This window comes from Rhinolophus hipposideros, assembly GCF_964194185.1.
Source record: "Rhinolophus hipposideros genome assembly, chromosome: 15".
Taxonomy (NCBI): domain Eukaryota; kingdom Metazoa; phylum Chordata; class Mammalia; order Chiroptera; family Rhinolophidae; genus Rhinolophus; species Rhinolophus hipposideros.
In genome coordinates this window covers 47,237,544-47,263,066 of record NC_138061.1, presented here as the reverse complement: position 1 = coordinate 47,263,066, position 25,523 = coordinate 47,237,544, and the positions used below count along the sequence as shown (strand labels likewise).

Genomic DNA, 25,523 nt, shown 5'->3' with positions numbered 1-25,523 from the left:
CATATGACCTTCGCCAACTCTACAACCTGTTAATAATGTGGAGACAAAAATACTTCCCCTTCTGATAGTGCAGGGAATTTGGGAGGATCAGATAATGTAACAGTACTACAGAGAGGATGCTTACATTTCTACCTTTAGCTCGAGGCTTTGACAGGGTTTGAGAGCATTGGAGATTAGAAAGCCTTGAACTTGTTTAGCACATGCATACTTATGTATCTAGCTCCTCATTCAAACTAGTTGAAAAGCTTTTTAAACTGTTTAACCTTTGGAGAGAGGTCTGTTTCTTTAGTCATTACTTTATAGATGTTTTGAATCGAGTGGTAGCCGTCATCCCAAAAGAGGGCACCATTACCCAAGAAATGGAAGCTGTTACTGATAGAGGAAACACTTCTAAGTTTTCAAATGGGAGGATTTGTAGAGAGCAGCAAAGTAATCTATTAGTTTCTTTTTGATACTCCCATTCTTGTTTCATGACTGTCATGTCTCTCTTCCTCGCTTTCTTTAGGTACTACTAGTCTGTCTTCCCCATTCTCTTAAAGCCTTCTCAGGTAGCTGTAGGATGGGATCTCAAAAAGTAGTGGTTCCCAGTCTTTTCACTACCACAGCTCTTTACATTTTCATCTCATGGAAATGACATTTTGAAACGTTTCGCTAAATTGCATTTAGTAATAGTTGATTGATAATCATTCTTCTGATCTATAAAGATAGGAATGCAGTTTTATAATGTCATACCAGCTTGCGATAGTGTTGCGATAGTGTGCATTACTGAGCTGGTGTAATTTCAGCCACTGGCAAAGAAACAAATGTTTTAGTTAGCAATGAGTTAGGCAAAGGAAATATATAACTTCTATTAGGATTTTTGAAACATGGAAAATAGCTTGCAGAAGCTACCTCCTCTCTGAGGATTCCTAGGAGCTGTGATCCCAGATAACAGAGGGTGAACAGGATCTCACATTGTATGAATGTCTACAATAAGCCCATGCTTTGCATATTTTATTCCTATTGATAGCATAAAAATGTTAACTGAAAACTTGTTAGCCAAAGGCATAATACCTCTCCAGGCATATCTCGATTTTGATTTAAGATACTTTAATTTTTACCTAAAGGATTGAATCTCTAAATGGAGGAACTCAGACAACCTGGCAAAAACAGGGGACTTGTATAGTGTTACCTATCAGTCAAGTTTTGTGAATATGGAAAAACACACATATATTTATAACAATACTAGGTACCTGCTGCACTGGTCACTTTTGATAGATTATCCTCAAATCTTACAACAATCTGCAAGGTAGATATCATTATTATCTTCCTGTTACAGATGAGAAAACTTAATCAGAGTTTGGTAACTTTCTCTACCACACAGCTACCAAGGATTGGAATTGGGATTCACACTTGTATTTCTCCTAAGCTCAAGTCATCATGCTGCCTCAAGAGAAGTTTTCTCATTAGAGGATAGACTACAAGGTTGAAGAGAAACCAAGAACTAAAGTTTTCACACACAAAAATTAAAGAATAATCTCCCCCAAAACAATTAAATAGCACATATACCCATCTTTAATATCTGTTGCCATATGTTGTGTTTAGTAGAAGGGAAGTTTATTGGTTTCATAACAGGCTCCATTTAATACATTTAGAGAGTATCATAATGCCTCCAGTGGCAGTTAGATGGCTTTCATTGGTCCCTAGATGTGGCTAGCACAAGACTTTGGATTTCTCATTCTACTCAGAAACTTGTCCAGGTCCGAAGATAAAACAAGAGTTGTTGGTGCTCCTTTTTCCTAGGATTGGCAGCGATAGGTGCAGAAATGGAGAACTGGAAGCAATATTCAGGACTCTTGCATGAGTCCATTATTTCACAAGATCCTCACCAAATCTCATAAGCACAAAACCTTACCGTCGGAAGGAATCTTCAAAATCACCTAGCTCAGCCATCCTATTAAGCTAAGTACTGGAAATGCCTCTGCAACATACCAGTCAACATATCACCAAGCCTTTGCTTGAATGCTCTAAATAATAGGAAATTCATTCATTTGCAAAGCTGCCTATTTCATCTACAGATAGTTTTGACAAATAGGATGTTCTTCATACTAAGCTGAAATCTCTTTAACTTCCATTCATTGGTGCTAATTAGAAGCTATAAGACCCCCTAAAACAATGCCTCTCCCATAAGGTTTTTCTACCCAGATTACCTTTCTTGGTATTTTGCCCAGAGTTTCAAATGTCCTTGTGACTATAACTAATCTTCTCGGAATGATATGTTGGTCAGGGCCACTAAAAACTGAGTGGTCCCACCACTGCAAAACAGAGCAACCTGTCTGATCTCCTGTCCTCTGCACTCCCACAGGGGCCGGTGGCAGCTCTTCACAGTGCTGAGCTTCACCTGGCCTTCACTGTCATCAGGACAATGAGAGCTGGGAAGAGGCACTCTCTAATTATTCGATCATCCTTGAGATCTAAGGTCTTGACAATCCTTAGATACCTTACAAGAACGTCCCCTCAACCATAAGTCAACATTAGCACCTACCTGAAACCTGTCTTGACTGTTCCATGTTCCCCAAACCCAAGAGAACTGACCATTCCACTGCTTGGTCTGGAAAGGCTAGCCAGAAAAATTTCTGGCAAAACTATACATAGGTCTTATAATGAGTGGAAATGGATCAAATGGTTTCTCTTCTCTAAATCTCTAATTCAGAATCTCCCCTTTACGCATAAGCCATTTCCAACCATTCTGCTTCCCTTCTATTTCTGTGCTGAGAATATCCCGACTTCTCAATGCCATGCTATAGAGAGAGCCTCAAATGTGGGGAGGAAGCAGAGAAACAGCAGAGCCAGATGCCTACTACCACAGGTATTTGGACATTGCCCGTCAGTCACAATGTAGAGCCATTAGTTCATGTTCAAGCTGGTCGCAGAGATCCTTTGCAGCAATGATTGGATGGAAGGAATTCTTGTTGTAAAGCACCCAACATATGTATATCAATTCTCTCTGGTAACGATAAAAGACTTTAGCTGTAAACAAAGTATCTATGCAACCCTAAACACTATTTTCTGGATTTTTGCGTTGAAATCTAGTGAGATCCACTAATCATAAGAACTCAGTGTGAGCAGAGAAATTCACTGTTGGGTAGTCAATGAGCATCCTATGTATTTGAGAAGGCTAATGAATATCTGAAAATTTGAGTTAATTATATTCAATTGGAAGAGGACCAAGGACTCCATTTTTTATTGCAAACAATCTATATATTCCCAATAAATTCATAGTAAAATAAGCTTGAAAAACAGCTTTAAAATGTCAAAAAAGGAAAAAAGCCAGTAACTAGAACAAAATTTGTAATGAGATTAATAACCTCTATGTTTGGCTTTAGAGAATTCTTATAAGTTATTTACAACATCCTATATGATGCTGTACATTAAAGTTTCCAAAACAAAAATAAGAATTAAACGTTTATGACTGGAGTTAGTTGTAGTAAGGAATTGGATGTGAGTGTTTGACCGTTCTTTGTGCCTTCAAAGTTCTGCAGAAAATTCTGTCTTCTTTTAAGTCCATCCAGAATGACTGAATTATTGGATGCCAGGCTGTGTGTCCTAAATATATTAAAAATAGCAGAATTATTACCTTCAAAAGGGTCCTGGATTTCTAATCAAGGTATTACACCTTTCTTTGTTTCTTTGAAGCAGTATAACATTTACTAACACTAAGGTACACTGATCAAATAAATTAACCTTTAAAAATCTAAAGTGCTCTTTACATTTTAAATGCTCACAATAGCATCAATTATTTTGACAGCTGCTTTCCAAAAAGTTCGTATTTTCTGAACACCTGTTCTCAGATCCAATATAAAATATGGTCTAGTCAGACATACTAAGTCCCTGAAAAACTCTTCAGTACAACTGAAGTGACCAATATCTAGTGTAATTTATTTCTTTTTTGAGAAGTCATATGGAAGGGAAAAGCCAACTACAATATTTTTTATATTGACAATGTTCCTTTCTTAAGAGCTGTAAGCTGTTAGTCCCTTATCTAACACATCTGCCTTGCTTTAGCCAAGTCACATTACTATTTGGGCATTTTGCTTTTGACATTACCCTTTTTCCACTTTACCTTCTCTCCATCACATATCTGTTTCATTAGGATATGTCTCAAAAATGTGTCCTCGAATAAGTTTTCCCCCACACAGCCCATCACTCTAATTCTACATCTCTTTGGCAGTTATGAAGACTTTATGCTTTGTTCCTGCGTTCAATCTGTTTATTGTTTGCTGATCTCCTCAACTATCCTGTTTCCCCGAAAATAAGACCTGGCCAGACCATCAGCTCTAATGCATCTTTTGGAGCAAAAATTAATATAAGATCCTGTCCTATACAACACAACACAACACAACACAATACTGGCTATAATATAATACCAGGTCTTATATTAATTTTTGTTCCAAAAGACGCATTAGAGCTGATGATCCGGCTAGGTCTTATTTTCGGGGATACAGGGTAAATTAAATTATAAGCTTAAGGTAGCAACAACATCTTGTTCATCTGTATTCCATGAATCCCTATAACAATATGGCACATAGTTGATGTTCAAATGCTATCTTCCTTCCTTTTTCCTCTGTATGTCTTTAATGATTATAGTTACAAGTCAAGAAAATCATAAGCAACTTTTAAGGCATTATTTCACAAATTTAAATTCTCCATTGCAATGTCAAGGAGTAATTTCCCTTATCTGTTTGGGGTTTGTTTTTGTTTTTGTTTTGCTTTTGCCAGAGAGAAAGAAAGGGAACCCATGGCTTGTTGGTTTACATCACCATATTTTACTTTGGAGACAACATGTTTTGATACTTTAAATACTTAATATGAATCACACTACTGTTTCAAGCAGATCTGTTTCTCAATAAAGATGTTTTAAAAATGCAGTCATCATCAGAAAGGACTTTATTTTCCAGACTCACAGTCTCTACTAAGTTATGAACTATCAGAAATGTCTGCAAATATTTATATGTAAAAACATTCACTGCAGATTGATTATAGCAAAAAAATGGGAATAATCTAAATGTCAAAGGAAGGAAAATAATGATTATACAAATAATGGGGTCCATATAATGGAATACTAAGCAGCATTAAAAAGAATGAGTTGGGTCTGTATGTATTTATTGCTGGATATCCATGATAACTTAGGTTGAAAAAAAAAAAGCCCAGCTCTATATGATTTGTTGTTAAAAAATAGTTATATTTATAAATGCACAGAAGAAAACCTGAATATAAACCAAACTGTTAACAATGTTTAGGTCACCTCTATGGACTGGGAATGGAAAGGTTGGGGAATGGAGACTTCCAGTTTTACTTTTTACATGTCAATATTACTTTACTTTTTCAAAAACAAGTACATAATTTCATATAATACAAAATCGAATATGCCAAATTTTAGATGACTTTTTAGAAAACTAATAACATGGGAGCATATATTATTAATTGAAAAAAATAACGTGCAAAATAGTATGTGCCATGTAAGTCCCATAGACAAAATATATTCAGATCAACATGTTCAGACTTTAGTATTAATATACCAAATATAAAAGGATTTTATAAAATATCTACGTGATAGGGTGATTATATGTATTTTCAGAAATACTTTTCAGTACCTCTCAAATGTTCTATTATGTCCATACTACTTTTACAATCTGAATCATGTTATTTAAACAAATTGGACTGGAAAATATTAGTGGAAAGTAGCCACATCTCTTTCTCAACCTGTGACCTGTGTAGAACCAGGAATATAAGTGAAAACTTCCCAACCCTCCCCTAACATTCAGGAAGTGCTTAGTTTATTTTTAAAAATAATTCAAGATTTAGTAGTAGTAGAACAGTCAAATTTTGGCTCTCACTAGAAACGAACTCTCTCCTATAAGAGATTTCATTGTAACTTTATACGATCTATTCAGTAAAGGCTGGCAGAATTGTATCATTATAAAAAGTTTATTCAGGAGTCTCCCACTAGGTAACTCAATATGCCCTTCATAATTCCAGTGGGATAGTAGCTAATGAAATACTTTTGTGTGCACTTACCGTGGAGAATCTATCCCACTATCTCCTGCCATGCTATTTTCTGTTCCTTCCAAATGATTGTGCTCATGTTGGATATCCTGGGCCAACACTGGCATATGTGAAGTGTTGAAAAGTTCTAACTTTTGTGTGAACTGTCTTCTCATTTCCTGATTCTGAGCACTCTGACTCCAGCTAGCTGGTTCCTTTCCTGTGTCACCAACAGAGTCATACGGAGTTTCAGTCTCAGAAATGGCTTCCCTTGTGCTGTAGTAATCAAATATATTTCCATCAGTAGGCGCTGAGGCCTGTAGACATTTAGCAATAGTGGGTTCCTCTTCATAGTTAAAACTGGACCGGGTCCCTGAAATGAGGCCATAGCTTTCAACAGAGAGATTAGGGTTTGGGTTTTCATCTGGGTTAGTGAGCAACCCAGAGGGTTTGTAACATTCATTTCCCTTAAGCACCTGAGGCTCAAACCTATGTGCTTTACTGTTGTATTCAGTCAGAGATCTCTCAGTCACCTTTTGTTTTCCTAAATGATTCCACTTGCTTCCCCCTGTCAAGGAATACTGAATGTGACTAGGCAGCATGTGACATAAATCATCGTTCTCAGAAAAGTCATCCTCATCTAGATATAATGAACTGCAGGCGCCATCATCATCTTCCATTTTATTTTGATACAATGCTTCGTCATCATCAGAAAGCACTTCATTTTCTAGATTTACAGTCTCTGCTTCCTGGACAAATGCCGTTAGTTTTTCCTCTGAGTCTCTGTCTTGTCTCTCAGGTTGTCTCAAATGGTACGCACCCACTGGATAATCCAAAAGACCAAGATTTTGGAACTGGTGTATTGTGTTATCAACCAATCTACAAGCAGAGGATGCTTGGTCAAAAGAGGAGGAAACCGTTGATGGAAGGACGTGCTGGGTTTCATTTGCCTCCCCTGATGTGTCGAAGTGAGAATAACTTTTCTTCAAGACTTTAGGGATTGCCTCGTTTTCTCCGCCATACACCTCATATGTCAACATGCTTTCCCTAAAAGAACAGTTTTTACTATCATTCTGCAAAACACTACATTGAGAGTAATTTAAGCGGTGATCTCTAAAGTCATCACTGATAGGTTTAATGGTAGAGTTAGTCATACAAACGGATTCTGCCCTCAGTTGATCATTACATTGTTCAGCACATGGCTGCTGGGCTTCCCTCTCAAAGATTCGTGAGGAATCCAAAGACCTTGACCTTTGGAAAGGCTTTCCTTTTGGTCCAATCTGACTGGGTTTCAGATCACTGGTCTTCTGGATGTTGTGCCCTTTGGTTATTGGGCTCCCACGGTGAGACAAACCCTGGAAAGGATTACTGATTCTCTTTTTGTAAATCAAATGGGAACCCAGATCTGATGGATTCTCTCCAAGTGGTTTCTGAACTACGGCTTTATTTGGGCTTTTAATTCTGGGAAGGGGCTGTGTAGCAGGGAGGTTAGGGTGTTTCTCCAGCCTAACGCTTCCTGGTGGAGGCTCACTCCCCTCACTCCTCGCTCTGTGTCCATCCCTGTGAGAACGGCCCCGCCTTCGAGGCTTTGCAGACCGGCCCTGCCTTTTCTTAACTCCTTCTTTTGAAGGATATTTATGTCTGACTGTCAGCATATCAGTGGAAGTGCCCTGGCTATTATATTTTTTTTGTTCTTCATATTTTTGCATGAGAACAGTGTGTTTGATTAAGTTGTCAACAGTCAGAATGGGATTAATTCGTTTGATTATCTCATGTTCAATGTCTCGAGGGATATTGTCCAAATTATCTTCATCTCGGACAGGCCACTCTTCTGGTGGGAACTGGGCAGAGAAACTGCTGTGCTCTGTTCTGGACTTCTCCTTTCTAGATATACTACGCCAGAACAGGCTAAAGCCAAACTTCTTGCCTTTGTCTCTGTCTTTTGCGTATGGTAAAGGTTTGGTGCTCTCACAGATGTGATTCTCCTCAGACACTGAAACTGCTTGATTCTGTACCAAAGATTTGGATTCCCCAAGACCTTTTTGGCTTTTTCTAGTCATTTCTGCAGCAGCTGGTGATTCCTTTAGATCCTGAGTGCACATATCAGGGAAACACCGGCAAGACTGACAATGGAAAATGGGGGCGGCATTTTCTTTGGCTAACTCTGCACAGCTCTCCATGCTCACCAGGTATGTGATGCAAGTTGGCGTCGCATGCTTTTCATGTGATGGACCTCTCTTATTTTCTTGGGGAGTTGTATTTGTGATGAAGTATGTCTGAGGGGTAACTATGAAGTACCCTTCTCCAGTGTGATAAATCTTCCTTTCTTTAATCAGAGTTCCCAGAGTGGTATAGAGAATATCTTGAGATGGAACTGCAATGCCTAAAACAAACAAGCATTTTACAGCAATATTTTACTAAGAGTGAAATCAGTAATTCAGAAATGATCACACTCGATGAACCCAGTGATAGTTGGATAGCACAATATATGTAATTAAGATGCCAAAACATTAACAATAATCATAAGTTATTTGAATAATAGGAATATAACTTGGTCTACACAAACATATGGCGAGGCCAATAGTTAAGTAGAGGAAAATAATCTGATTTCACTCAAATACAAACACTAAGTTGTACAACCCCATCATAAATTTAAATTTTGCCTGAGGAAAGCATTCTTGAGAGCAAACGTGGGAGTTTTTGAAAACCAATATCATAGTTTATAAATCTTAATAGGAACTGAAAGAGAAAATGAAAACCAGTCTCTGCGTGGGTGAGGGCAAACCACCTACCATCAGGATTATGGTGGTTTTCCAAACTAGGAAGGTAACTATAATTTTAAAAGAAATTCCCTTTTCCAAATAGCAGGGTTCAAAATTATATTTATATTGTGAAAATAATATTCAAAATGTTTGTATGACACTGGAAGAAAATACATCAATATGTTGACATTGGTTTCCTTTGGGTGGCAATACCTTGACTGGTTACTTTTCTATACTTCCTGGATTTTTCTACAATAAGCATACTCATTTTACAATGAGAAAAATAAAAAAAATAGTCTCCAACATTCACACATTGGGATATCATACAGCTATGGAAAGAGTGACATAGATCAATATATACTGATATAGAAAAATCTCCAAAATATGTTTTTAAGTTATAAAATGTATAGAGGGAATGTGTAGAATGATCCAATCTGTTATACTAAAAAGGATACATACACTCAAGTACAATTTATGAAAATATACATAAGAAACTATAAACTACTGTTTATAAAGAACTATAAACAGTAGTTTATAGTTTCAATAGAAGTTATCACCTCTGGGAAGTGGCAGTGAAAGAATAGGAGATGGGGGGAGAAGATGAACCTTTCCTTTGCACTCCTTTCTACAGAGTCTGGTTTATTTATTGCCATCAGCGTGTTTTAGAAAAAATTCATTGGAAAGAAAAAGAAATTCCCTTATCAAATTGTTGATGCAGGCCATTTCCTGGCAGGGCTCTAATATAAGGCTCTATAATAGATTTTTAAAAATCAGATATTGCCCAGTTTGCGTTTAGGATGATTTATAAATAGAAACCAAATAGATGCAATGAACTAATAGAGAAAAATTTGTTACTCTACCTGGATAATGTTTCATCAAATGCTCCAACAGTGATTCCTGTGTTACTACAATCTGAGCGGCATTCATATCAGATATAGCACAGCAAAGAACTTCACCCAAAGGTATAAACTGAGATTGGGTTATTGGATTCATTTGCACTGGAAAGACATCACCTAAATTGGAGATTTAAAAAAAAAATAAGTGCATAAAACATTTGTAATTAGTGAATCAAGAATAGTTATGAAGACTGAATAGCAGGTAGAATTGCTATTCTTTTATCAGTCTTTACTCAGAATCTATTAAAATGACATGCACAATAATAGAAACTGTAGAAGAAAAAGGGTTACACTGCAGTACCAACTTTTAAGAAGTTTGTAGTATTTGTCACTACTTCACAAGAAATAGTAAGTTTCCATACAAAAGGTACAAAGTGCTATCTGAATTCAATGCTTATATGACAATTCACATATTCCAAAGCATTTTTTCATATTAGCTATATGATACAGACAGGGATGGGATTATTTATTTAAAATATATAAAACCATAGAAAGCTCAAGTAATTGTACAAAGGTCTAAAAGCATGTAAAGTGACAGAGATATGTCTTCTGATGCCTAATCCAGTATTTTTATCATTCCATACTTTCCTGATTCGAATGATTAAGAAGATTTGAAAAAGGAAAGGGCAGAAGTGTTTTCCAATTAGCAAGAAGACACGGAGCAAAACCATGGAAGGAGGAAAGCACAAGGTGTATGTGAGCATGGATAGAATTACCCTGGTTGGATAGAGTTTAACAGTTATATTAGAACAAGGTGGAAGATAAGGCTGGAAATGTAAGCTAAATTATATGGTCTTCCTTCCTTGCCAACTTATTGAGTGGTCTTAACCTGCCATTACTTGGGTCGAGTTTTAGGTTCTGCTGGACATCCAAGGGAATCCCTCAATTAATTGGAAATGAAAGCCTGGGACTCAGGAAAGAGACTTAGGAATCAACCAACAGAGATGCAATTTGAAGCTAAAACGTGGAATCAATTCTTTAATAGGAGAATTGATTAAAGAATTCTCCTTTAATCAAGGAGAATGGCTCTCTCTTGAAGACAGAAGAGAGCCAAAGAACACTTAAATAAGGGACTATGTACATTTAAGAGATAGTAGAAATAGACACCCACAAAAGAGAGAAAGCACAGTCATAATTAGGGTAGGAAGGAGAGAACCAAGAATATGAGAAGAAAAATGCTTCGAAGTGAACAGCAAATGAACAGTGTCAAATGCTTGAAAGAGATCAAAATGGTTGAGGAAGAAGAGAAAGGGCCATTAGATTTCTTGATTGAAAGATGACCAATGGGGACTTTGAGGAGGACCATTTCCAAAAAGAGAACGCAAATTCAGGATGAAGGGAGTTTGTGAGAAAAAAGTTAATGAATCTTCCTTCTAGGTCAGGGTTTCTCAACTTCGGCACTTTTGACATTTTGGGCTAGATATAGGGTGACCAACCATCCCAGTATGCCCAGGACTGAGGGATTTTCTGGGACATAGGATTTTTCAGTGCTATACCCAAGAAAGTCGAAGGCAAACAGTGATGGTTGGCTACCGTAGGCAAATAATTATTTGTTGTGCAGGACTGTCTTGTGCATTGTAGGATATTCAGTAGCTTCCTTGGCCTCTACCCACTCGATGCCAGTAGCATGCCCCAGGGTTGCAGCCAACCAAAAATGTCTCCATTGCCAAATGTCCTGGGTGGGGGACAGCCCAATTGTAAACCACTATTCTAGACCATTTATTGGAAAAATCTGACTGTAAAAGAGGAGGAATAGAACACAAAAGGAATGTGACTGTGTGTGTATATTGTGGTTTTCTTTCAAGATCTCTGCACATTTGTATGCCAAGAGGAAGGGATTCGTGCCAAGGACTGAAATGACTCTGGGAGAGAGACCAGTAATACAGCAAGATCCCAAAGGAAGGGAAAGGGAAAATATATAAAGGCACAGGTAGAAGAACTATCTTAGAAATGGGGAAGACATTAACCTTATCTGAGACTTGAGAAAAAACAAAATAAAACACTGAGGGTGGCAGAAGAATGGAACATTGAAACATTGAAGCATAGAAGGGAAAAGATATTAGCATAGCAAGGTCATCTGATCTCTAAAGTTAGGGAGAGAGTGGAGAGGCATGGGAGGAAAAAATGGGATGAAGACATGAAGGGTGGAAAGGGCGTGCAAGGAGCTATTCTTGGAGTATATTGGGAAATTTTTTAAAAATCAATATTAAGACTGATTTAAGACCTGAGTCTCAAGGTGATATAAGTACGGTTTCTGGCAGATGAAGTGGCAAAAAAGGATGAGAGCCAAAGATGCCACCAGCAGTGATTCTAAAACTTGAATGTGCATATGAGAATCATCAAGGGATTGTGCTAATGTGCAGATTCTGACTCAAGAGGGTTGAGCTCAAGCAGAGCCTGTGATTCTGCATTTCTAACAACCTCCTAGGTGATGCCCAGGCTGCCGGTCTGAGTACCATTCTTTGGAGTGGAGGGCTTAGGACATTAACTACAGCAATGTTAAAGTAGCTAACCAGTCAACAAATAAACATGGCCCTGGGACTGCAGGGGGAGTGACGTGTAGCCAGAAGGAAGCAACTGAGAAAACTTGGCTATACTTACCCTGCAGTTGACTCTCCCAGTGACAGTGGAGAAGCCAGTACATTGTACGGGTTGTTGAGGGGGAAGGAAGGTGGTGAGGATTGGCAATGGGAGAAGGGCTGTAGCCAAAGCTGGTAAGTGTCCCATAATACTTATCGTATCTGCATGAAGGTAAAGGACTCTTGGAAGGAAACTGATCTGCAATTTGCTGTTGTACCTCAACTGGTCTGTTTCCCTGTTCACTTAAGCTTCTCTGTCAGCCTGGAGCACCTCTACCATGGAAGTTCAAGACGCAGGATTGAATTGCTGCTTTGGCAGCCTAGGGAAGAATCCCCGCTTGGTGTGCTTGTGGCTATCCCATTGGGAGACTCTAGGATACCTATAGCATTCTCAGAAGCTAGGACGAATGGCTAACCAATTAATTAACATTTCAAAAGACAGTGGTGAGAGATGGTGCTTTGAAACTGTCCAAGTGGGACATTAATTGACCTAAAACTCAAAATCCTCATAGAAACTCCTTGAGCTAAGTTAGGTAAAAAGCCTCTCTCCTTATTTTCATTCCCTCTTTGGCTTTCTTTTTTCCCTCTGCATCTGAGATTTAATATTTCTTCTCTTTCATCTCCCTCTTCAACTAGACAAAACAGAATTAAAGAACAATTTTTTTATGTAGTGAAAAAGCAGTTTATTAGAAGAAAAAGTACACTTCAAAGAGCTAAAAGTGGGCCCGAGCAGAAAACAGTGGCTCAAAGCCATTATTAGAACAGAAAACACACTCCATAGGGTTTGGAGCGCCCCCCCACCCCCACCCCAGCAAAGTCAAGGCTCTCAAAAAGGCCTAAAGAACAATTTCTAATATATGTATGCTTCTTTAACAATTCTCTGTGCTTATTTAAAATAAATGACTTCAAACTTTTATATACCTTTCTTCTTCATCTGTCAAAATGTTGTGACTTTTGTCCTCATATGTGATCTTAAATTGATTACCAGCCCCCACTTCCTGTGGACTATTAGTCCTTAATTCAAAGAAGATGGAGGAAAGGTCTCCTCAACCAGAAAGAAAAGGGCTAGAGTATTGGAGTAGAGGGCAAAACCTAAGAAGTCCTTCTTGCTCAACCACACGATACACATTGGAGCCTCACCTCATCCCTACCTAAACCAAGTCTCTTTGACCTTGGAGATGGGGAGAAAGGGGAATACTTTAAAAGTAGAGTTGAGTGAATAGGCTGTCAGCGCGCGTCTGGTGCCCCGGCTGCGCCCCCTGCCGGTAGCCTCCCATTTCTGTGCAAATGAAACAAGGAAGCTGTTCCTGGGGTCCAATATTGGGGTCTCCACTGTGCTTTTGGGCTAGACCTGAAGAAGCCCATTTTCTACTTCAATCCTTACGCTCGTTTCCTATTTTCATAGGGAAACAGTCAAATAGATTTTTCATGGGGTGCATGGGATGTTCCTGTACATTTATTTCTCTGCAACCTCCTGTATAATTATTGCAAACTAAAAGTTAAAAAATAGGTTTCTCAAAAAGCACTACTTTCAGTTGACAAGCACAAACGTATGAAAAACTTTTGACAAGCAGAAATGTAAGAAGTTTTTTTTCTTACATTTTTAAAATTGGAAACAACTTTTTAAAAAGAATCCTAACACTGCTGGTCAAATCCAAAGACACTCTTAGAAACTGTATTCATCATTCCTACCATGGTGTGGGAAATGTGTATTTTATTATTTAAATTTTATTTATTTTAAGTTATAGTTGACATACAGTATATTAGTTTCAGGTTTACAACATAGGGATTCAACATCTATATACCTTATGAAGTGATCACCTCAAAGGGATGTGTATTTTAAAAGAGTAAACAAATCTACTACCAATTAGGAAGACAAATTACCTTTTTTTCCTCCTTAAAATTAATACAACTATATGTCAGCTGCCTTTTAGAGAACATGTTATATTGCATTTAACCTCTGCTTTGGGACTCCCTTCTAGACAAAGCCTAGAAGTTTCTCAGTACATTTCCTTCACAGCCGTTGCTAAGCTACATCTCCAGGTGCATAAATCATCAAGAGTTTTTTATTCAAGTAAGCAGAGTGAACCCTGCCTGACATGGAAACATCTGTGATGGATGCAGGAATCACTTTTTCAAGCTATAACCACAGTTGGTTACTTCTGCATTTCTTGGGGTTTTGGAATATAATAACTAAATTACAAAACTTAACTTTCTGTGTAGAAGATCCCACTTACAGCTTTCACAATAAGACAAGGCCCGCCCTTTGGCTTTATCCTCAACTACTGTGGGTAATTGAAGAGAACCATTAAGTCCAGGCCTGCTGTGGACCCCTGACCCCTGAGAAGGAGCAAGGATCAGAAGACTAGGAGAGGCTGTGGGGCAGAGTAAACAAATCACAACAATGCTCTCTTTGTTTACATAGTCTTGTACTCTTGGGTGCTGCAGAAATGGGAAAAGTGTTTATGCTGAAAGACTGGTTTCACAAAACATGGCAACAAAGCAGAATCATATAGATTTGTGCCTGCTACATTTAATGCCACCTTTTCTGCAAAGGACATTTTTGTTAATTTATTGATTCTCTTCTGTACTTCCAAAGGATTTAGTTGGTATATAAAAATTTTTTAAATGTCCAAGTTAGGATAAGGCAAGTTATGAGTTTTAAAACAATTATTTTTTTTTAGAAGTCTATGGGGGGGGGGGGAATAGTGCACAGCAGATTCAATGTATGTAGCATGTAGATGCCCAATCAGCAAATGAAAATATAGAACTCTTAACTATCAAAACTGATGACATCCAGAGAAATCCAGGGCAGGCCCAGGCCTCTTATAGCTTGGGATCCTCAAACTGTGACTAGAATCACCCTCCTGTGATGGACATAAATTCATATACCCCTAGGCAACCCATCCCTGCCCCCTGGTGCCTAATGACAGTGGCCTAGAGAGCCCCTGCCAATAGGAGCAGAACCCTGGAAAAGCGTGGTTGCTCCTGGAGTTGGTGACAATCACTCGACAATAATCCAATGCAATCAAAGACATGATCAGAGATCTGAAGAAAGGGGGGCGGTTTCTTTATGTCAAGACACAAAGGCGTCCTCCACAGGCCCCGAGAAAAGAATACCCTATCCTGGCTATTTCCTAACAGCAAAGAAAAGTGGCTGAAAGAGCCATTTCCGGGCCAGTTCATGAGGTGTGAATACACATGCTTAAATATAAAACAGCAAGAGGTACATTCATGATAAATATGGACACAGCAAGACTGTCTTTCACCAGACCCAGAGAGGGCAGCTGGAGTGGCAAACCCTCCCCAAGCTGTGGTACTGGAGAAATCTTCAACCAGGGACACTGGACTCCCATCTTCCAGTTACAAATCAACAACTGGAAGCTTTAGTAAAGCAAACTTAAACTTTTCCTTCTCATAAATGGGAGCGCTGGTACCAGCAGAGTGGCTTGTCCAGCAAGGCTCTTTTCCCCAGGGTTGGTGGGTCCAGGGGGCACAAGCCAATAGAAATGTGACAGTGATCAGTCCCAGCACGGTGTGAGGTCTGATACAGGGGAAACAATACTGGGCTTCAAACAATATCTTTACTCCAGGTCATGAAGGTGATTATCAATTAGTTGAAGGCGAAGTTTGGAATCATGACCACTTTAGAGGAAACTGCCAGATACAAAGAAGACATGGGACCTCGGGCCTCCAAGTGAGAAAGGCAGAAGCAAAATCAAGTTACAGTCTGCCTTGGCCCAATCCTGGTTTTGCATTGTCCACTGAAAAAACCCTTCAAGTAAAAGCATCTTTATCAAAATTGAGTGTGTTTATTTTGATATCTGAATGCTCTAGTTAAATTTCAGGGACAAAATTAAAGTTTTATGTAAGAACTTTCCCTTTAGGGGAAAAAATTACTATTACCACGTAACATTTAACTTATATTTTAAGGCATCTAAACAATTCTAAGAGGGCCTCTTCATGGAATCTATTTAACTTATATTTTAAGGCATCTAAACAATTCTAAGAGGGCCTCTTCATGGAATCTATTTAACTTATATTTTAAGGCATCTAAACAATTCTAAGAGGGCCTCTTCATGGAATCTAAATATAGACATTTTAATTTTATTTTTTTATTGGGGAATATTGGGGAACAGTGTTTTTCTCCAGGGACGATCAGTTCCAAGTCGTTGTCCTTCAATCTAGTGGAGGGTGCAGCTCAGCTCCAGGTCCAGCCGCCGTTTTCAGTCTTATTTGCAGGGGGCTCAGCCCACCATCCCATGCGGGAATTGAACCGGCAAGCTTGTTGTTAAGAGCTCATGCTCTAACCAACTGGCCATCAGGCTGCCCTAAATATACACATTTTAATTTGGAGCGCTTGCATTTGATTTAAGGTCCATAAGAGACTGTGCTACCAAATATGCAAAACAAAAGAAAGAGTTCTTTGGAAATTTGGAAAGCATTCACATCAGAACTTTTTTGTATCATACTAAAACGTGAACTTGCCATAAAACTAAATTCCAGGCAAAACTAATCCTAACATTACTTATTTCATATTCAACACAAATTTTCTTTAAGTATAAAAATGTTTAGTCCCCATACAAGTGTGTTTATGAACTGTGTGCTTGGCAGTCTGCCAGAAATTCATGCATTATTGACCTTCAAACGGTTAAACTGAGCCGCTCAAACTCCACTAATTACCCAGACACATGAAATCCGAGACCATCTTTTTGGGCGCCTGTATTGAATCACACTGTGGGAAAGATATCTTCTACGTGCATTAGAGATGACAATAGAGCATGAATAAAACAGCCTGCAGATACACTCAAGTGTAATAAAAAAGGATGTTTTGTTCTAAGAAATCTAAGAAGCTTCCCTGATTTTAAACTGTCCTTTTATCCAATACAGAATTTCCAAATTTCTTTAACATTAAAATTAATCCTGACCTTGTAAAAATGAAAGTATTTTGTAACAACGTGCATCCCATCATAGATAAGATGCTATACAAAAATTTCTATGGCTTTAAATAATTAAATCAATTGTGTTGTAACTTTAAATAGGTTCAGAAAATCAAACAAAATGGGAACAAAAAGAAGAAAGGTTTCAGGCCAGTAGAACCAAGCCCCTCTCCGAGTCTCCCTTTTATTTTCGTAAAATAAAAGAATGCAAACGCTTTCCTCCACATTTAGAAACAAAAAGAGTACCAAAACTCAGAAAATGGGTAGTCGGTTTATCTACCATAGAAGCTGAAATTCTTTCTCAAGCGCGGTGATGTTGATTTTGGACTCCTAGACAAATGGTTTCCCTTCTGGGAAATGCCCTCTGTTGAAAAGCTAAAGGCTTCCCTCAGAAAGCTGGGCTATTCACAGGCAGCAGTCTTCAGAGCTATCTTTTTTAATAACCACATTTCAACCTGTCAGGATTAGTAAATCAGCAGCCACTTTCAAGTGATACATCCATTAATAGCAACTATCAGTTGAGTTGCAGAGGCCTTGGACCATTTATGATGGAGACCCCACGATTTGGTTGTCAGGACAGCACATGAATATGGTAAAAAGACACAGAAGCGGCCCTACTTCAGGGAGCTCTTTGAACCGCTAGCGTCTTTACCCAGGACCACCCCCCTCACTTTGGGTAGAGATACAGGAATGCCTGACTCAGGAGAAGGAGGTGAATGACTCAAACCAGCTGATTTCCAAAAACACTAAGCCTCATTCCCCCTCAGCCCCAAAGCCCAGTCAGGCCTTGTGGTGCTCTATCCTAACCTCTCTGCCCTTCAAGGCTTCCGCTTTGGACGTCTTAATGACTTCACCCAAGTGTGTTGGTTTTCTAAGGCTGTCAAAATAAATTACCATAAACTCAGTGGCTTAAAACAACACAAATTTATTATCTCAAGTCCAGTGGGCTCCACTGGTTCCTCAGCTCTGAGGAAGACTCTCCTTCCATGCTCGTTCAGATTTGGGGCAGAATTCAATTCTTTGTGGTCATAAGGACTAAGGACTGACGTCCCTATTCCCCTGATGATTGCCAGAGGGGAGCCTCTTCTCAGCAACTTAAAGCCACCTGCATTTCTCCTCATGTTGCCCCCTTCGTCTTCAAAGATGGCATCATATTATCTTCACACTCAGATTAACTCTTCCATCCACGGCTTCACTTCTGCTTTTAGCCAGAGAAAGTTCTCTGATTTTAATGGCTCATGTGATTAGATTGGGCCTATCCAGATAACCGGGGCTAACCTCTCGAGTTTATAACCTAATCACATCTGCAAAGTCCTCTTGCCATGTAAGGTAACATATTCACAGGTTCCGGGGATTCAGATGTGGACATCTTGGGAGGGCCATTCTGCCCACCACAGCAGGTGTGAGGGTTGGGGACAACAAGGACAGCTGAGGAGAGAGGCACAAATTGTGCATTGCAGCAGTCCCGGTATCTACCTAAAAATGGCTGTTCAGGAGAACGTCCTTTCTCTGACGCCAGTCAAAGCTGGGACTGATGTAAGATGAACCTTCTTCCCAAGATTCTGGAGGCTGCACAGGCAACGGCAGCTCATCTCTGCTCAGAGTCATGGTGATGAATATAAAATACCACTATACAAAACGGGGCAGGCGGGGGGAGCTTTAGCACCAAGGTTGTGGTTTGAATAATAGCTGAAGTCCCCTGTGAAGAAGAAGCTGTCCTTTATACACACGTCATCTTCACATCACAAATAGCTAATTACACTGGGGGTCACGTGATTTGATAGGGCTTCCATTCCAGGATCTGCTATGTGGTTCTGAGTAAGTCACCTCTCTGGGTTTCCTTGTCTATAAATGTGGGGCTGGGCTAGACCAGCGTTTCCCAAAAGGTGTTCTGTGGAAAACTGATTCCATGAAATGCTCTGCAGGAAAAGGGTCCCAAGGCCGAATGCTTGAGAAATGCCGTTTGGAGTCACACCAGCATTGTTAAAGGCTCTCTGAAAACCAGAATGGACAACCAGTGTATTTAGCCCAGGTCTTCCCAGTCATATCCGGCAATCACCCCTTTTCTCCAATACCTATTATTATCCTTCGGCTGTGCCTTTTCTCCACTCGAACTGGCCTCTCCCTGAATACTGTGTACGTTCTCATCTTGGCAACTTTGTCCCTATTTCCTCCACCTAAAGCACTCTTTCCCAAACCTCAGTGTTCCAAAATCCTGTCCTAAAGCCTGGCTCACATGCTGACTGGCTCTCCCATGAACTGTTGTTGTCTGGTCACATCAGAGGGAGAGATACTCTCCTTCCTACATGGACCAGTTCAGAAACATTTAGCGAGTGGCTACCATGGCATAGCATTAGGCACTCATAAAACACTGATAGTATAATAGCACAGTCCTTTATTCATTTCTTATCCAGCAAATATTTACTGAGTACCCACTATATACCAGCTACTGGGGATACAATACTGAACAGGACACAGTCCTTGCCCTCGAGGGACTCCAATTCTAGTGGAAGAGCAGTGGCTGGAGGCAATCATAACCCAACACGAGGGCTGTAATTGGTAGGATTAGGACCGCCTTCCTGGGTCCCCCTCCTGAGTACCATTCTCCTAAGTCTGTGGATGCCTGGGCAGGACCGTCATAAGGAAGAAGACCCAGACTTGTCCCTATGGGGCTTTGGGGTACCTATGGCAGCGTGGGATAGTACGGGGAGTCCTGGAATTGGTCAGGCAGACCTGGACTCAAGTCCTCCACTTCCACTTACGGTGTGTCCTCTTTGAGTAGTCATTAGTGGCCATAACTTTCAATATAATTCACAGTATCTGACTCAAAGATTATTGTGGGAAAACATCCAAAGCACCTGAAATAAGATTTGATACACATCATTTCTATCAATATTAGCACTCTTTAACTTTTCTTCCCAGATTAGGAATATTAAACTATTTTTTAATTTTAATTTTTCAATTACAGTTAACGTTCAATATTATATTAGTTTTAGATGTACAGAGTAGTGATTAAACATTTATAGGGATATTGAACTTGGTCATCCCTCATTCCATGTCATTATTAGTACTTCGAGTTTTGCTCCTAGGGCACTGGTTCTGTGCATGGACGGATTTCTTAGCCAATCCTGATTTTTCCCGACTCCCATAGCCTAACTGACCAGACACCAGTCCTGGCCATGACCTGGAGAAAAACTGGGAAAAATCAATTTATGTTGGTAAAGCTGACTGCTAGCCCTGCTTTGTTCGACTTGGTAATATTTTACTGTGACCTTTTGTGGCAGGTATTACAGGTAGGCTCACTCAACACACATTCCCAGTCACCTTTTTCCTTGCCTTCCTCTAGTGTGGAGGCAGGAAAGCATGAGACTCAGTTTCCCGGCCTCACTTTAAGCTAGTGGACATGTGCCATTCTCGTGGTCAATGAGATAAAGGCAGCTGGCTGCCACTGCCAGGGGAAGAGACCTCTTAAGGAAAGGACCCTTCCTTCATCTTCTACCGTTTCATTCTTGACTCCTTTCTCCAGCTGGATCTTGTAGAGGATGTAGCCACCTTGTGAACATGAGGTGACCAGTATGATGTCAAAAAAAACACCCAATAAAGGAGACAAAGCAGAGAGAGCCAAGGTATCTGGCCCCGGGCTGATGACCTCCAAACTTCTTGTTATGAGACAAATCTACCCCTGGTTTGCTCATGCAGCATCTGGCACGGAGTATGTCTTCAATTCCTGTTTGTTGAAAGATGAAGGAAAGAGGCTTGGATGGGATGACTGAATTGTCCTGGCTTAGAAAAAAAATACAAACAAACAAAACAACAAAACCCACCTCCAACCAAAGTACTTAGTCAAAGACGTTTGACATTTATTTCCTCCTCATAGTTTCTGCTATGGGCAAAATGCTTGTCTCGGTGAGGGCTTGATTAAAAAGCTTCTGAATTTTATGCCAGCCGATGCTTTTATTTCAGCACCTTAACTGCTGAGAAGCTAGCATGCCACACTGATGGGTATTTACAGAAAAGGTGTCAGGGCCCCTGCTGCTTTACCCATATCATGTCAAGTCTGGGACGTGCCATGAGAAGAATGTATTGCTAATGTTTAAGTCTGGGGAAATCTGTACTAAAAGGTTTACAATAAGTACTCTCCTCTTGATGAGGATTTCCTTATTGAATGTAGAAATCACAGAGGGGAAGATAAGAACAGTCACAGCTGTACAGCCCACTCTCAAAATGGGTATCTACAGTTACAGCCCTGAGAACGGGATGCCTTTCAATCTCCCCTGAAAAGAAGTCTTGTGAAACGGAGCCAAAAGTCACCATCACCGGTAACATCAATGTAAGATTAACTCAGGATTTGAAGAGGCAAATAATGAAGAATCCCACTTGTATTTCAGGGGTGGGGATCCCTGCCATTTGTTGAAGTGGCTTTTGGTCCTGAAAGAGCCTGGATCCACCCAGGCCCCAGATCTCTGTGGTTGGGGCTGTATGATGGAGGACTGAGCCCAGCAGGGGCCTCCTGCTCAAAAGAGCACTGGGTTCTGCGGTGACGGTAGCTGGGAGAGGGCTCTCCTTTATTACATCCTGAGATCAACACAATAAACGCTGCCTTTTACTCCGGACTACACACATACACACAAACATACTTTACCAAAAGCATCACAAAAATTGCAGCCTCGCCTGTTCCTCTCCTACCGATGGAGGTGGGGATGGGTGACGAAGAATGAACAGGATCTTCCCCAGACTCCATACCCACAGGCGGCCCATCAGCAGGGCCGCTCCCAGTCAGCAACCCTCACTCCCAGCCCTGAACTGCTCTTGCCCCAATCTGGAAAGCATCACTGAGTTTCTGCATCAATGGTCCCTTTCACTTCTCCCAGACTGTCTGCTATGCTCCAGCTGCTTTCAAGTTGATTACAGACTCGCTAGACTCCCAAAATATTAACTTTTAAAAGATAAAAGCCACTCCGGGAATACAATTCACATAAATATAGTTTTACTTAGAAGCACTTCTAGGCTGTTAGAAACTTTAAAGACAAAAACTTTTCAATTTTAAGATTGTGAATTCTCTTAGCACAGAAGGCTTCGTATTACATCTGGGCAGATGTGACTACCTCAGTAGGACTTGAGCATATTTTCACAAGGTCGATGCCTTAGAAATGAAATGTAAAATTCACCACCCTGAGGAATCTTAAGAGAGGCTGGCATAGATCTTGTTTAGTATCAGTGGCTCCAATCTCTACCTGTGAGGGTCATCTGATCACTGCTTTTAGGAACCAACTACCTACTTCACACTAAGCCATATATTACTACACCTCTGACCGGAGGCAGCCAGATGTTTTCTCAGATTCTCTCTACATTCTGGTAGAAAGGGTGTGGATTTGTGCCATGATGTTGTGTGTCCAAGCAGAAACCAGTAGGGTCCATCTGCAGAGGTCATCTGACCTCCTTTTGCCTTCCACACAGATTTGGCTCCCCAACCCCACTCAAAACAAACACACACACTCTCTTCCTCACTCTCTTGGGTTTCAGCCCAGAGAAGGGGTTCCAACATATCTTTTAAATCCACTCGCTTCCTGGCTTACTGCTTCTCTAGCCCCCTCTTTTTCCTTTTGGAGTCGTAAGACTGCCATTCTCCATTTTCTCATGAAATATCCCCTCTCCCAAGTGCTGCACAGACAGTACTCCCTGCTACCAATACGCGGAAGGTTTTCAACTCCTGCTCACTTCACCTATCTTCTTGTCCAAGCCACCTCTTTCCCTTCCCACTGCCACTTCAGATGTTAGCCTGGCAGCCCAATGCACGGTGTCTCAATTCAGATGGAGGAAAGCTAAGCCAATTCTTGTGGAACCACCTCAAGCAACACAGACTGCTGGGTCATGGGAATTATGCATCCGTCCTGCTTCTGACATGGCCCAATGGAGAGAACTGTTAGCAAGAGAAGCAGAATCTTGAAGAGCTGGGGTTTTCTGATAAATGTTGCTGAAATCTTGGGATCCTCAGCTAAGTTAATTTACAACTATACAGTGCAAAAAATAATATAAATGTAGCTACTTTAAAATGGAGTCAAAGCTGCCATCCCTGAGGAACTGCCTGGCACGTCTTATACCTCAAACCTTCGGAATGTCCAAACAGGGCAAAATAACCTTTGCACTGGCTTTAAAGCAACCTTGTGTCCCAAAGAATTGTTTGTAAAGAGAACAGGAAAGCAGATATTTCGAATACCTGATAATGACCAAGAACTGAAAATTTAAAAGTGTTTAGAATTAACATCACTATGTTAGCTTATTCTGCACCCACAGAAACGCCTTCCTTCGATTAATGTAGTAATTGTTCCCCTTCCCTTTCTCACAAATACCCTTTGTCCTTGTCTCTAAATTGGCACAAAATTTGGGCTTCTGCCTGAATCAGTGCTTCCCAAATGGCTATTCTGTTTTTAATCTCCAATAAATGCTGCTGCCTCCCATTTTGGCCTTTTATTTTTAACAACAGTGAGAAACCTCGAAAGAGATGGACCTAACTGAAGGTGTGTGTATATTTCAAGGGAAAATGAGGCTCCAAGACCTTGGAGACAGCTCTAGGTCATCAAACTTGGAGCCACCGGGGTTACTTTGGCTCCCGCAGAGATGTATTTATATTCTAAAACGTTAGAGGAAGGACCCCGGGTCCTTTCCATCCTGTCTCCAAGCAACAAAGGTTTTACTCCTTCCTTCTGAAAGAGAAGGATTAGACTCTTTCTCCTGTCTATTAGCAAAGAAAATTCATTTTTCTCCATCCCTCACCTATGAAGTATCTGACCACCCATGATGGAGACTTTTTCCATCTGGCTTTCATCACATCGCCCCAGGGGTACGCACGGAGCAAGAAAGGGATACTGATGCAGTTATAATTATTTACATAATTTTTATTATTTTGTAAATAACTAATCTGTCTCTGACCTACAATACCCCGTGTGCATTCTGAATAAAATTAATACAGGTGAATATTAAAAGCCCAACAGTTATGGCAGCAAGGATGATGGGATCCTGTTTGTCACATCCTTTGCTGAAGGAGACAGATGAGAGCTCTGAGGCTGGTTAGCAGGATTTGAAGAATATCCACAGGAACCGCAGCAGATCTATTGGAAGGATGGGGAAGTTTGATAACCAGGTATCAGGAGACAGACTTGGAAAATGCAGCCCGAATGACACTTCTGGATTTTGCTCTCTCCTTTAGTTGGACCCATACATTCTTAAGGTGGGCTTTCGGTGGGACAAGAGAAGCTTATGTTGCTCTCTCCTTCAGGTAAGAAGAGAGTAAATGAGTTCCCACAACCAGAGCCAAGTCTAGGAGGATCGCAAAGCCAAGCTTAATGCCGCAGGGCAGTGTCTGGATGACTATTTTGGAGATACTTCTCGGCTCCCCTCTGATCCTTAGTTCCCTTTTCCACCCTGCTGCTCTTCCTGTTTCAGGAGACACTACACTAGTCCCTTCACACAGGTGGAAAGGGGAGTGGGTGGGAGATTTTGAATGATTGCTCTGCTGGATACTAGAGAGTGGACCTGGGATAGATGGAGATCCTGAGGAAGGTAGAGTGAGACCTGTGAGCAAACAGACAGCCCTGGAGCCTTCTCAGAGGCCAAACGGTGGGCAAAAAGGAGAGGGATGGTCCAAAATGCCACCCAGCTGCCTGCATTTTGCCTCTTCACTCCCCAAGGGAAGGAAACAGCTTCTCCCTTCAGCTGTGATTTTTATCCCGATAAATGCTTATTTTAACGGCTGAGTTGGTGCAAAACTTTGCAGTGGGGAAAAAAAGAGCTTAAAAATGGCTCTGTATTGTTTTCAGTGCTATTGCGTCAGAACGTATGGCAGAAATTGATTTGGATGTTATATATTTATATGCTTGTCACAAGTGCTGGAGAGGGTTGTCCTAATCAGGAAAAGGCGCAAAGAAAAGTGTTCACAGGACTCCCTTGCTTTTTGCCACCTGTGGGTGAAGTGAATGCCTCTTAATCCTGAGGTTCTGGCAATGAGGAGAAAACTGTTGGCTTCTTACCACCAAACTGGAGGCCTGAAACCTTACTTGACTCTAGGTGTGCGAGACAGCACAAGTCCCTGTGTGGGATTCCTGCTAGGATGTCTGCCTTAGGAAAGGCAGTATGCCGAGACAGCATTTTCAGGGAGGCAGTTTCCAGATTGAGGTACAATTTAGGAGTTTTTGACATGGTTACTAGATACATACCTTTTGGAAAAGCACGTTTTTTAATGAGCTCTTGTGGGAATCAGATGTGACCATGTGTGGAATGGGTCAACTCAACTCGATGACAGGTACAAATTAATTTGGAAAGGAG

General features: G+C 40.4%; 1 protein-coding gene across 1 annotated transcript in view; it reads right to left on the bottom strand.

The window, feature by feature from the left end:
• Window positions 1-1,534: 1,534 nt before the first annotated feature.
• Window positions 1,535-25,523, bottom strand: part of STOX1 (storkhead box 1) — a 39,780-nt gene continuing 15,791 nt past the window's right edge. Inside the window, exons 2-4 of the mRNA XM_081074242.1 lie at window positions 9,647-9,799; window positions 6,058-8,407; window positions 1,535-3,585 (exon numbers count right to left, since the gene is read on the bottom strand). Coding sequence (XP_080930368.1) covers window positions 3,438-3,585; window positions 6,058-8,407; window positions 9,647-9,799 — 2,651 coding nt within the window. The 3' untranslated portion in view covers window positions 1,535-3,437. The remainder of the gene's footprint in view (window positions 3,586-6,057; window positions 8,408-9,646; window positions 9,800-25,523) is intronic.